Raw genomic sequence first — 13,532 nt, 5'->3', positions numbered from 1 at the left:
TTCCACCAGAGTGTGAAAATGCCCTTATGGAAACTGAAATACAGTGTGAGACAAGTGATGCCTGCTTTTGAACATCTCGTCAATCCTGCCGCCCCAAAGTGAACTTTATATGCAGAGTAGCAACACTGAGATTTGGGTTTTTCAATGATGTGAATCTGAATGTTCTTGTCAGTCTCAAGCTGCTAAACATTCAATGGCTAGGGTTTTCCCTGTATTTTATTTCTGATTTGTTGGACATACACTTCAGTCCATCATGTGCAAGTAAAGCTCTTCATTAAAACACACTGATTACATATTTGTTTTGGTTCAGCAGCTCTTTAAGGCAAGGTGATCCTCTGCGCCGGTGTAGTGGTGAAGGAGACGTGGTGTCCACTGCTCATCTTGCAGAAAGCCTTTGTTGGATGCTATAAGGACAATCACATGTAAATACAAATAGTCAGAGGAACTGATATTACCATCAGGGGGAGACATCAGGGCATTGTCATTATCGATATATGAGCTGAAGAATATCTTGATTAATAGTTTGGTTTATAAAATAAAAGACAATTGTGAAAATTATATTTACTTGTTTTGTCTGACCAACTGTCTAACTGTCTTACTGTCACATGAAAATCAGTAAATCCTCACAATTTAGCAGCTGTATTGAGGGTATGTTTGCTTGGAAAATGACTATAGCAGTTCATGGATCAACAAAATAGTTGCTGATTGTTTTTCTGACTAATGATGATGATGACTAATGACTAATGATGATGATTAATCGCCTCATCGCTACAAAATAGTAACAACACCTCTCATAATAGACTTAAACAGCACAGCCTTCTATAGTCAAAATTACAATGAAGTTAAGACTCCTCTTTTTTAACCAGAACTGAATGTAGGCTTTATTGCAGTGCTGTTTTATTCGACTTCATTAGTTTTAGCTTGATGTACCTAATAATAACTCACAACTGAGTGGATACACCTGTCTTGTAGTATTTCAAACTTAACACCTCGCTGTTTGTTGGTATGTACTGTAGGAATGCAGGGAAGTCATAAACCTGTCCATTATGTTCGTTGGAAGTAAGAGTATTTCACTACACTACAATTCTAGTTTCTATTCTCCTCACGCCGATCTCCTGCTGTGTGGCTGATGCTGAACTGCGAGCCATAGAAATGACTTCATGACTCGAATTCATCTAATTGTGTGTGTGTGTTGAATTGAAATGCCAAATTGGCCCGGCAGCAAAAGCAGCGAGATGTCACCAGAACAGAATTCACCTTTTATGTGTATTGGCAGCTGCCCAACCGTACTTTTGTGTCGCAGTGAGGTTTCATCAAACAGCGTTCAGCACTTTGTTTTATGTGAGCAGCAGTGCAGTCTTAAAACCTCATCAGCGGCCAATTAAGCACAGCCCATGAGTGTGCCACTTATCCTCACCACCACTACGTGTTGTTTTTCTTCTCCGCTGTTTGTCAGCTCTGCTGCATACTTTCACCATCCTTTCACTTTGACATTATCCACCACTAGCGTTTTTACGATGCTAACAGTGAACGTTTACGCAGGGAATTAGCAGGGTGCTCTGTTGATAATGGCCGCTCTATAGGAGAAGCTGCAGAAGCTCAAGGAACTAATTGACACCCCCAAAGGCTGGGAAACTTTGGGGCGGCTGCCCCCTGTCATTATCACAACTGCACTTATTCCTGGAGGCCACAGCAATTAAGAGACCCTAATGATGGTGAGCCCAGTAACCCTGCTAATTGGCCCAGACTGTTAATAACTAACTGGGTCTGCACTGCGTGTCCCAAACACTTGTGGAATGTGCAGCTGATGAAATGGGCCAGTGTTTGGAGGGATTTAGGGGAGTAGCGTGGCTGATGTCCTACATCCACTTTACGTGGTTCTGTGATTTCCTTGCTTGCTCCTCATACTTTCAGAAACTTTGATAACTGTATTATGAAATGTTAGTAATCATTGACAGGCTTTTACTGTATTTATAGACCTTGAGTAAGTTTCATTTTCACTGTTGACCAGAGTATCTGTCTATACTGTCTGACATGCAGTGCTTTGAATCAACCGGAGCTTAGACTTTGTAATGAGTAAATCAGATATTAACCTGTGATTTACAGATATAGTTACAGTGTACATTCAGAGGTGCAAAAACATGGTAAGGCTGTAATTAAGTAACTAAAGAAAAGACACTATCTGATCTGTTAAATGATTTATGCTTCTGTATGTCTTTGCTTTTCTCTGAGCTAAAGTATGCATGAAACATCTAAAATAATAGCAATGATTATGGTGATAATAGTATATATACCAAACAGTCCAAAATTAAAGTGCAGGTGGGTGTGGGTGTAGGTGTAGGTGTTGATGAACCTGTAAGTGCCATCATCACAGTACACCACAGAGCTCTATGTCTCCACATGCAACAGACAAGCTTCATATACAACTGTCAGCAGCGTCTGATTAAACTGGCAATCTGCAAGTCTAGAAGAACATCAGCAGAACTATTTCAATGCTTTAAACCGTATTCTGCTCTGGTTCTGGCCCACTAATATTTTAGAAGATGGTGTAACTGTTAACAGTGAGTTTAGTTGATTATTTGGGTCTGGATGTTCAGTGACAGGAGTGAAAAATACTCCTTGAGACACCCCTTCTAAAACGGTTCAATAGGTTTATCGAGATTAAAAGTCATTGCCAACATCAGCATCATGTTTTGTAACACCTCTGATTACCCTTTAGCACCTGATGAGGGACTTGTTAGGATGAATGCCCAAACACAACCAAAACATGCAGGTCTGTTGTCATAAAACAGTTGGAGTCAGGCAACATGAAGCTGGATAGCTGATCGTTGCCAGGTCAATCCTCGCTTTTAGCACACAGTATTTACTCATGAATCCTCATTTTTGTACGTTTACACAGATAAGCTCATGCAGAAGCTCTCCCAGACAGCTGGAGAAAACCTGCATGCTACAGACAGTAGCATACAGCACTGTCGCCACCAATTATAATTTTGCAACGTGTCATATTTAGAAGGCTCAACCCTCACCAGTAATTAAAGATCTACATGTGGGGCATCTGTTACTTGTCTATACTGTCAAGTAGCCACGTAGGTTTGTGATGGATGAAAATAATTATTAGAATCTTGAGCCTTAACATATGACATGATAGTCAATGCTGCCTGTAAACCCCATAATATTGTTCAAAGGAAGTGATTTGTCCCATGTGGGAAAGAAGGTCAGCAATAAAAAGCCTGTAGATGATGTTACAATATGATTTGTTCTTCTTAATATTGCATTAATGCCTCACAGAAAAATGTTGTCTACAAGACAATTGAACAAGCAAAAGTCCACACATGGTTTCACTATACGTTGGCGTCTCCAGTGATTTAGATTGTCAACACGAGATTTGCAGTTTTAGATTTACAAATTCACAACAGACTTTTTACACACAATCTGTACATTTTCATGCAAACAATGACCAAACAAATGTAAAAGATCCACTAGGATCAGATTTACAAAACAACTGGATTGTCAGACACATTTATTTATACAGCCCATTCTTATAAACAGTCGTAAAGGGCTACCATACTACATGTGATATATCCTACTACACCACTGTATGCTGTATACATGCACATTAAACACAGTGGTCACAGTGAAACACACTGAAACCGTCAGCCTCTTGTACACCGTGCTTGCACAACTTTTTGTTTGCGTTTATTTTCCTTCAAAAGAGCAGTCGGATTTAATGAAACTCTTTGGCTTTGGCACTTTAGCAATGTTAGTCATGTGTCTTTGGTTTCAGATTCGTCCCATTCCTATTTGATGTGGTTACACAATCCATGTCAAGGGGGCTTAGGCCAGTGGAAGTGAAGTGTTGCTGGAGATGAAAGGCGGCTTATGCAAATGTTCACTGTCTTCACCTGTTGCTCTAATATTAAGCCTGGCCAGCAGAAACACGTCTCTGATGAAAACATTCAGCCACGCATGTGTTTGTGTCCCACATGTTACTCACTCTCAATCTATGTTCACCGTGTCTCTCTCTTTTTTTTTTTTTTTTTCAGCGTTTCACAAGAGTGTGTCCTGACCTGATCACCAAATGGCGCTGACAGTGAACCTTATTGGTCCTTCACCATGGGGCTTCAGAATATCTGGAGGAAGGGACTTCAAGAAGGCCATAACTGTATCAAAGGTACTCGTCAACAGCCGTTGCTGAACCTCGTCACACCTTATCAAACCATATCCTCTGTTTTTGTGAAAACACAGCCTGTAATGGCATGTCATGCAAAGTCAACTTCCTCCTCACTACGTCTCTTTTCTTGTCTTTGTTTGTGTCCGCGGGCTGCTTCGTACCTATTTCCTTGACTACTGAACTCGTTAGAATAGAATGGAAGTAGATTACATTAGAAGGAAACCACTGATTACAGTTACAGTGGAAGCTGAGGTGGGAGGTGAGGGGTTCCTGATCCCAGACTGCAGTGTGTGAGTGTGTGTTTGTGTTTCTGTGCTAACTTGCATGCATTACCACGTGCATCAGTAAATTCGTACTTTAGCACATGCATGTGGTTTTTACTGACCACATTTTCCCAGTCACTGTTTAGAAAAAAAATAGGGAAGATTGAATAGAAGAAGCGAAAACACTACCACTGTAAGCAGACAGGACACAGTAAACACCACCAGGAAACTCGGACTAACTTCTGCATGCCAGAAGACACCCAGTTCTGCCCACTGCACATCCTGGCCCTACATCACCACCTAAGCCTGGATTTTTCCAGAGAGATTTCCCCCAGTAGCTCCACAGACCCATAAAGGATGAGTTATGGCAAAACCATGGCACCACCAGTGCTTCACACAGACTTTGACTTCAAAAGCATTTAATGTTTGCCCCCTCTTGACAACTTTTGCTAGAAAAACAGATCCTCTCATGAATAATGGGCTTTAAGTCTGATTTTGTTACTCCTATCCAGTAAACAACACCAGCATGTTTGCTGGTCTCAAATATCAAACGGCTTCTCTGAAGTGACGGGCATTCCTGCTGAGGGAGAAACTTTATCGCTGAAATTGGTTTCCAAAACCCAGTTTCCCCCCCCTCCAAGCGGTTAAGCATAGGGTTGGACCATCTGAAGTGGTTGGTGCTCGGCACAGAGACATCATGGATGCCCTCTTTTATTCCTCTTGGCCTGAAAGATAGCTTGCCCCTGATTCACTTGGGCACAGACCCTGGAAAAGAACCCCCAACTGCTCTTAGTTTATGTGAAACCAGGCGTGTCCTGATCAGAAAAGGCACGCACTATTGTGGGTCACCACAGCAACGCTTAATTGCCTCTCGAGTGGGTCCACAGACATGGCACCTCTGCCCTCTTGCCTAAACTGACAAACAGCCTGTTGACTGGCATCCTGTTTGCATCCATTTTTCCTCTGGCGATTGTAAGAATGAGACTTTCATGCTCTCTGATTGGCACTTTATTTATTTTGCTTTGCATTCTTTGTTTTTATTGTCTCTCTGCTTTTAATTGTGAGGCGAGCGCTGTTTGTGGCAAATGTCATACTTCTCTCTCAAGTTTAAGCGGTTGCAGCGTCGACCTCCACATCTTGCCTTTTTGTTTTAGTAAGCCTGTGTGTTTGGGTCTGTATGCCTGCGACACAGGAACCAAGCTGAAAGTGGTGGCTAGGACGTTTTGGCCCATTAGTGTGGAATTCCCTCTGATGTGGTGGTATAGCATTGGCTTTGACATGCAGTGAGGCTGGTTGCAAAGGTCAAGCCCAGTCAAACCATCAAGTAGTGCCACACTAATGACTTCTCCCCGAGGGTGTCATGAATCTGTCCGCTGTTGACCGGCACTGCCTCATTCCATGTGTGGGGAACGCTGTGGCGTCTGTTGGTATTTACTCTGTGTGTTATGAGTTGTAGACAGAGATTGTTGCATTAAGAGCGTGGCAAACGTGTGAAGCAACCCGTCAACACCTTTTCTCATTTACTCATTTGTTGATGCCGAGTGTCAGTCGCTGACAAATTGTCTGCACAGCCATAAGATACAGAGCTGTCTGTGCTTGCCAGATGGGTAGCATCCATAAAGTGTTATGTTCAGAGCAGGACCTGAGGCCAGTAAGACCTAACCAGAGCTCATTCTTCTGTTCAACAGGTCAACGGGGGCAGCAAGGCAGAGCACGCAGACCTGCAACCTGGTGACATTATCTTGGAGATCAACGGGGAAAACACGACCGACATGCTGAACGTGGAGGCCCAGAACAAGATCAAGAACTCCAAAACGCAGCTGCAGCTGGTGGTGGAGAGGTACGCTGACATGCAGATCTGCTGTAGAACAAAAATAACATTATAATAACGTAATAATGTTTTATGTTGTGCATATTTATATGTTGGATTTATAAACATAAAATACAACAATACAGTGTCATGCAACCATGCAGCATAGTTCCTCATATGAATATCTTAAATGTTAAAAGACCACAGTCGCCCCAGCTTCCACCTGTCTATACACTGTTAACAAACTTTATCATGCAAGCACTGTACAAACAAAACAAGTGATTGTAATCAGGGGAAATGCCAGCGCATATGAGAGCCACACAGCTCTCTTCCCTGGTCCTCCTCAATAAACCCTGTTTTGAGATTTGCCAAGACCTTGTTTGGATGACAGGGAGTTGGCTCCTACAAAGGTTTTCCTTTGAGCCAGGACTGCTCTTGGCTGCTGTTTTGATTAAAGGTCCACCCTAAATTCTCATTTCTTGTCACTGTTGCCCCCCGTCACTCTCTTTCTTAGTCTTTCTCTGTTATTGCACACACACACACACACTCTTGTGCACATTCGCTTTCACATACTTCCTCCTTGGATCTCCTACGTCCATGTGAGTGAATTTTTCCCTGCTGACCTCATGTCTCCCACCAAGCCAGAAACAACATCATTACTCCTTGCTTGCCCAGGACAATGCCACTGTGTAGTTCTGCCATGCCTTTAATCCCACTCTGTTAACTGTAAGTGGTTTTCAGCACCAAGACTCTTATGTACCTCACAGGCTCCTGTCTCAATGCCACCCATCAAGCATATGACCCATTTGAATTACATTCAGAAAAGCTCTCAAGAGGTTTAATTGAGTAGCACAAATCTTTAATGTTTAATTTGTTCCTTGCTTAGTTGAGAGCCCTCCCAGTTTATTCTCATCAAACCGGCAGTGATGTGGATACTGGCTGTCATCACACAGATGGTGTTACCCACTGGAAGAAGCTGGCGTCAGCTCATCCTCAGAATAGAAGAGTGTTGTCTTTTGTGAGGCAGTGGTTTATTGTTAGTGCATCCAACAACACGTTCATCCCAGACTTTGCTAACTGGGGATATTTTTACATGACAAAGCAACCACACCATCACTGTCTTTTCATTGACCCTGGGCTTTGTTCGCAGCGTCTTGTTTGGTTTTCATTGTTCATTGATGCCTTGCAGATGATGTCATGCCGACCAAACTGTTTGTCTCTCTGTGATCCTGTTGCTCTCTCTAATGGAGTTAGCCATCAGACCATGGGTATAGCTTTACCACACAGCTACTGTATATTGATACAGTAGAATAGAGTTTCCTCTTTGATACTGAGATGCTACAATGACAAACACCACATGAGCTTGATTGGTAAAGCAGCTGGGCTAGATATCAAACCTCCTTAGGAAAGCCAGGTAACACACATTTTATTTATATCGACCAAAATCACAAGAGGCTCGTCATTTGTAAGAACACAAGTCCACAAACAACATTTGAACCTTTTAACATAAAAAATGTTTTGGTACCACTCAAAACGTGTCTTAGCACAGAGTACCAAAACAATTATGTACCTAAAAGTTGGTGTTGAATTTCTGGTCAGATTTGTGTGTGTTTTTTACTTATTCTTTGACCAGAAAGTTGTGTGTCTACTTGTGTTTGGACAGGGTTGAATATTTGAGAACTGTGGCTTATTTTGTCAGCTGTTCACTTTGGCAACATTGCTGAAACTCGGGTATCATACCAGCACTAGTACCAAAAATATTCAAACAATAGCAAGTCCTATAGCGCAGTAGCTGGTCACAGCTTGTTACAAAGTAAGTACCTTTAGCTTCTTATGTATTTGAATCCTCTTGAACTCTGGTCAAATGATGTTTTTTAATATCTCTGTTCTCAGAATGGAGAGGTATTCTTACAGTGCACACATATGAAGAATCTGCCTCAGGCTGGATAACGCCAGGTCCCCTTGTTGACAGCTGTGAACAGCTAGTATCAGCAAGGAGTTTCAAGTGCTGATTTATGCCAGTTTCAAATCTCTGTGGTATCTCCTCTGTAGGGAGACCTGTAACCAGAGGTCATCAGTTATAGACCAGACACTGATCTGATCGCAGACATAAAATACATCTTGTTGTCTAAAGACCACGACCTCCTCTGGTGTTCTGAAGCACATAGTAGAAAGTGGAAGTTTAAAGCATTTTTTTCTTTTAGCTGCGCAGTTTCTAATTCAAAGCAATGAGTTTTTCAGGCCGGCCACATTAATATCTCTCCTACGGGAAGAAATGTCTTACGGCTGCTGTATCAGTTTTCGTCCTCTTGCCATCTCTCTCTTGTGCACAGTACGTGGTGCCCAGGCCACGAGAGGTGTTTTTCTGGGTGATTTACCACAGGCATCCAGGCCTTCCTGTGTGCCTCATTACCCCGGGCTCAACCAAAAGCCAGTCAGCCTCTGGCCCTGCAGCGAGGGGGGGCACTGTGTGTTTGCATTGGCGCTTATACTGCCCATATTTTCCCCTCCAAATTCAATGATGGAATTGCTTACAGAATGTGTTTTATATTTAAGAAAGTGAAGCAAAAGTGACTAGTTGGAAAGACGAGATCCATCAGGAGAATATTTAGGGGGACAGAGTCTGCAGTACTCGTCTTCTGCAGTAATCTCCAAGAGTCATGGGAACATACCAATGGATGCTTGCCAGGACATTAGCAAAAAAAAAAAGATGATTTTGTTTTTACTAGCCTGCACTTCAAATTAAGTTCACTTAGATATATGACTCTTGGAAAATCAGCACAACTCAGCATTTTTCTTGCAAGTTCTTGAACATGATGTTACATACTTGAGTACATCAGCTTGTCCAGTTTGAAATACCTTGCTTATTTATTTAACTTGAACTTCCTTACAGCCTCTGTTGACTTTTTTTCAATTCAGCAGTGGTGAATCAGACTTTATCTTACATGCTACATAGATGGAGAATGAAACTTTGGGTAGTCGGGTATTATCGATGTTGACGGCCAATTGATCTATGTGGTTTTCTGTCTTTCAAGACCTGAACCTCTCAGCCCTGGACAGACCAACGGCATCAGCACCCCTGAGCAGCTCACCGGACGCTTCCAGGTCAGTGCTGCCGCTCAAGAGGAGCTTTAATCTGTCTACACTTTGTCTTGATTACTGGACATCAGATGACGAATTGAACTGTACTATCTTTTTGATCCACGACATTGCTCACAACTGCCTGTTTTATTTGGATAACACTGGGGAACAATTTGAAAAAAAAATTCTGTTGAGTTAGATTTTTATGCTGATTAAAATTAAAATTGGCATGCTGATTCCAAAATTGCAGTCAGTTTTTTTCTAGCACGTCAAGTTTTTTCTCCACAGCTTACCCTCCAGATAAGCAAAATTCCACTGATTAGCTGTAGTAAGACTTGCCGGCTGATTACGATTGGACTCATCTACAGCTACGTGGCAACTTGTTTGTGCAGTCACAATTGAGACAGTGCGGTGAGAGGTGTGTGCAGCTCCCAATAGGTCAGTACTATCACACACATATCTGTTAAGTACAGTATTTTTCATATTTTTTAAGAAAACGGGGATCCTGTAGTTCAAAAACTTGACGTGATAGAGAAAAACTGAGATCAGTTTTGGATTCCGCACCCAAAAATTTGTTAAAAACATCTGTCAGACCTAACTCAACAAAAATTGTGTTCCCCAGTGTAATGTGTTTGACTGCACAGGGTATGCTGCTTCATTTCTACTAATGCATGCATCACACATCTGTTTATGACATATCGGCTTATTTCACTGTCCTCAAGATGGAGGAAGACATTGTAGTGATTTAGTGATTTCCTGTGTTTTATTGAGACCATAATGAGTCCCAAAGCACCGCCTACAATACATGTTGATACTGAAAACAAATTCTGTAGACCTGTTTCAGGATACAACATTTACTTCTGTGTACTGACATTCTCACAGGTGTCCATTATGCATCTCAGTTAAGCCTTTTACTACTTGTATGGCAAAAATGCAGTCGTAAAGATCAAGTTACATTCAACAGATACTAATGCGATAACGTTCCTCCGATGTGATTGTTTTTAGGAGGCGGTAATAGTGAGTCGAGATGAGAATCAGAACTACAGAGAGTACACCATCGCCAGCCCTGCGTCGCTGTCCCCTGGACCTTATTCACCAGATCCTCCTGCTAGCCCGGACGGGAAGAGGGAGAGGCTGACACCGACCACCACCAAGAGGTAGCTCACTTGAACTGCTGTATTGGAAATCAGCATTGCAATGTTCAAGCATGCAGATCAAATATGGCTTTTATTGCATATCTGATAAACAACAGTCACACTATCTGTTGCAATGCATATTTGATGACTAGAAGGTTTTTGAGGCAGATGACACCTTCGTGCTTTTAATGTCAGTAAAATTATGCAGTGTGAAGAATCCACTCTGGACCACAAAGTTTTGAATTGACATGATTTTTTTTTATAAAGTTAGTGCAACGTTAATATTAGCTTGCTTGTAACACTACAGTTGTTGGACAGATACTGAACCCTCAGCCTGCTTGTCCACTCCACTCCACTGCATTGTGACTGTGCATACCAATGTTGTAACGAAAGCGAAGGATTATACTGTCTGAAGTCGCACACATGATCTGGTTACTTGTAAATTACAGTTTGGACTATCAGCCCGAAAGATTAGATTAGAAACATTCTTTCAGCATGAACAGGGTCTAAGATAAAGTCTTAGGACATTTCAGAGTTCGACATTTCCGATGGACAGTCTCTTTCAGAAACATGTCCATTCACTGCTTAAATAGGCTTATATCCGGACAAAAGGTTGCAACAAGTGCTCTCTTGACTCCACAACAGGCCCAGAGTCAATAGGTATGGGAATAACAGACAGAAAGTGGAGCCATGGGATTGTACTGTAGTAACAAAGGATATGCACAGGATATCACATTCCACCGTTTGCATTCACTTTAACAAAAGGCAGAATGTGGAACGTTCACCGCGCTCTCGCAGAGTATGGCCGCTTGTTGACTCTCCTGGACAACTTTTTAGTAGGTGACAGTTCAAATTCAAATTTTCTCCCTCATCTGGACTGATGAAGCTTCCTGCCCTGCACGTACTTGATTTCCATCTTGTCATTAATTAAACTGTAATTTTTTGTATTATTATATTGTTCTTCCATCTTAATCATTATAAATCTGTTTACAGTTGCATCAAATTGGAATTTGTGCAGGTCTCTGTGGGGAACCTGCAGGACTAGAATATGTTGAAATGAAAATGTATGAATAGGGCTATATATATATATATATATATATATATATATATATCTCACAATATTGGTGCATTTGGAAAATCAGTTGAAAAATGAATAGATGAAATAACCAGACAGGAATGTCTGTTATATACTAATCCAGCAGATACCTGACCAAATTAAAGTACTTCATCACATTTTTGATGTCATGTAAACCAATCCAATATTGCAATTAGGCTGTCCTGCTTATGGTCCACAATATCCACAATACATCCAGAGATATCCAGAGGAATAACTACTGTACCACATACACAGTTCAGAGGGTTGACATATTTGTCTGTCTCGTCATATATCGTCATATTATCCACTCCAAAATCATCCATATGTATCATTGACTCTTTGTCTTTATGTTCCAGTGTCCAGCTGCGCTCGTGGTCTCCAGAGGAGAAGAGTCACAGGCTGTCCAGACCACTGTCACAGGTTGGTTCCTGTTGTGTCTGTACACCAGCCAAATCCTCTATTCATTCCCTTTGTAAGTTTTCAGCTGTCTGAGATATGCAGTCAGTTGTCCACCCTGCAAAACAGAAGCAGTTGAATTCCAACTATAAAATGTCTTTAATTAGATGAGGACATTTGGGTTTTAGTGAGCGTGAAATTACTGTCTCCTCCAATCAGAAACAAGAGAGAGGAGTTTGTTGTGTTCCTGTCTTTGTACCGTCACTGCTGTAAAAATAAGTTTGCTACTTCATACTTTAGATGATGATTTCCTGGTTGTCATGGCACATATGCAGGTATGAGTTCTAGGAGTTGTACAATATACTGGACAAATACATGCAAACATTTAGATAAATGTTGTATATGTCCTTCATCTGTAGCTGCAGTTCACTTGGTCAGTACAGTTATTAAGGTTTTTGTCCTCTTGTCTGTAGATCTCTGTGAGATGTATTTATTTTGACTGCATTGTCCCAGTCTGTAAGAATAACGTGTTTGAATTCTGAGCCTTTCCTCTTGAATTACTCTCTGATGCCACAGATGATGCCCTACAAAAGGTTTTTGGACTCCTGTGTACTGTATGTGGACTTCACAGCAAAGGCAGGATACAGAGAGGGTTTGACATTTTTATAGCAGGGAGTGTACAAACTTCAAAGGTCAGTCTTTGAAAATATCTGACATTAAGCTGAACAACAGTCTGGAGCTGTTTCATTCAGCGCCTGCTCCAAGCAAAAAAAAGATTACTTTCCGTCAAAACAATGGCCTTAACCTTTAGTTGTCTGAATGGAGACTCATTAGTCTCCGTAAAGTGGTAAAATATGGGGAATGGTAAAAGACAGACTTGGGGTTATCATGAGACTGCAGCTAAACTATGCTGTGCTTATTTACTATTCTAGCAACAAAACCAAAACGGGGGACTCAGGCGTCTGGAAAGACTTCAGTGAGTTAAAGAGAGAAAATGTTGTGGGAAAGTTCATCATGAGCTATTTCAGCTATGCTTAGTCTCAAGCGTGGGTCCCACTGAAGACAGAACATGTGAGATGACAGAGCAGGAAAAAACATACAAGACCTTTTGTAATGGCACAAGGAATCCCAGCCATTTTTCTAACTCTGGACCTTACATAAAGTTAGATAAATATGCAGAGGTTTGAACTTCAAAACATTCAAGCGTTCCTTCTGTGAGGCTGCCGGCTGAGAAGGTCCATTTTTAAAGTTTCTCTTCGAGTTTGGGATTCTTTGTGTTGTTTACATGTTAAGTGGGATTCAGATGTACTGTCAGTCACAGCGGTGTCCAGTCTCTGAGGCGGGTGGCTAACGTCAGAGTAGTTTTTGATCTCTTTCACACTGGGAGAAAGATGAACCAGTCTAGCCATGATGTAACTGGGGTCCAAGTGGGTCTTTTTGAGGATGCTGTCATTACTTTTCCTCAACATTTTTGACCAGTCTTTATCGAAATAAAATGCTTCGGTCATGACCGCCATGAAATCTGGTCCCAGCAAAATATAGTATTCAGGAATGCAAGACCAGAGTCGCTCCTAATAAT

The 13,532-nt window shown here is 41.6% G+C and overlaps 1 protein-coding gene across 2 annotated transcripts in view; it reads left to right on the top strand.

The window, feature by feature from the left end:
- The window catches only part of pdlim2 (PDZ and LIM domain 2 (mystique)), a 34,433-nt gene that overhangs the window by 4,033 nt on the left and 16,868 nt on the right, over positions 1-13,532 (top strand). For both annotated transcript variants that reach the window (XM_070904063.1, XM_070904062.1), the window contains exons 2-6: positions 4,044-4,171; positions 6,123-6,274; positions 9,280-9,349; positions 10,331-10,482; positions 11,914-11,977. In XM_070904063.1, coding sequence (XP_070760164.1) covers positions 4,079-4,171; positions 6,123-6,274; positions 9,280-9,349; positions 10,331-10,482; positions 11,914-11,977 — 531 coding nt within the window. In that variant the 5' untranslated portion in view covers positions 4,044-4,078. The remainder of the gene's footprint in view (positions 1-4,043; positions 4,172-6,122; positions 6,275-9,279; positions 9,350-10,330; positions 10,483-11,913; positions 11,978-13,532) is intronic.

Source organism: Enoplosus armatus, chromosome 4 (assembly GCF_043641665.1).
Source record: "Enoplosus armatus isolate fEnoArm2 chromosome 4, fEnoArm2.hap1, whole genome shotgun sequence".
NCBI classification, from domain to species: domain Eukaryota; kingdom Metazoa; phylum Chordata; class Actinopteri; order Centrarchiformes; family Enoplosidae; genus Enoplosus; species Enoplosus armatus.
The sequence above is the reverse complement of the archived record's forward strand: the minus strand, read 5'-3'. Positions and strand labels throughout refer to the sequence as shown.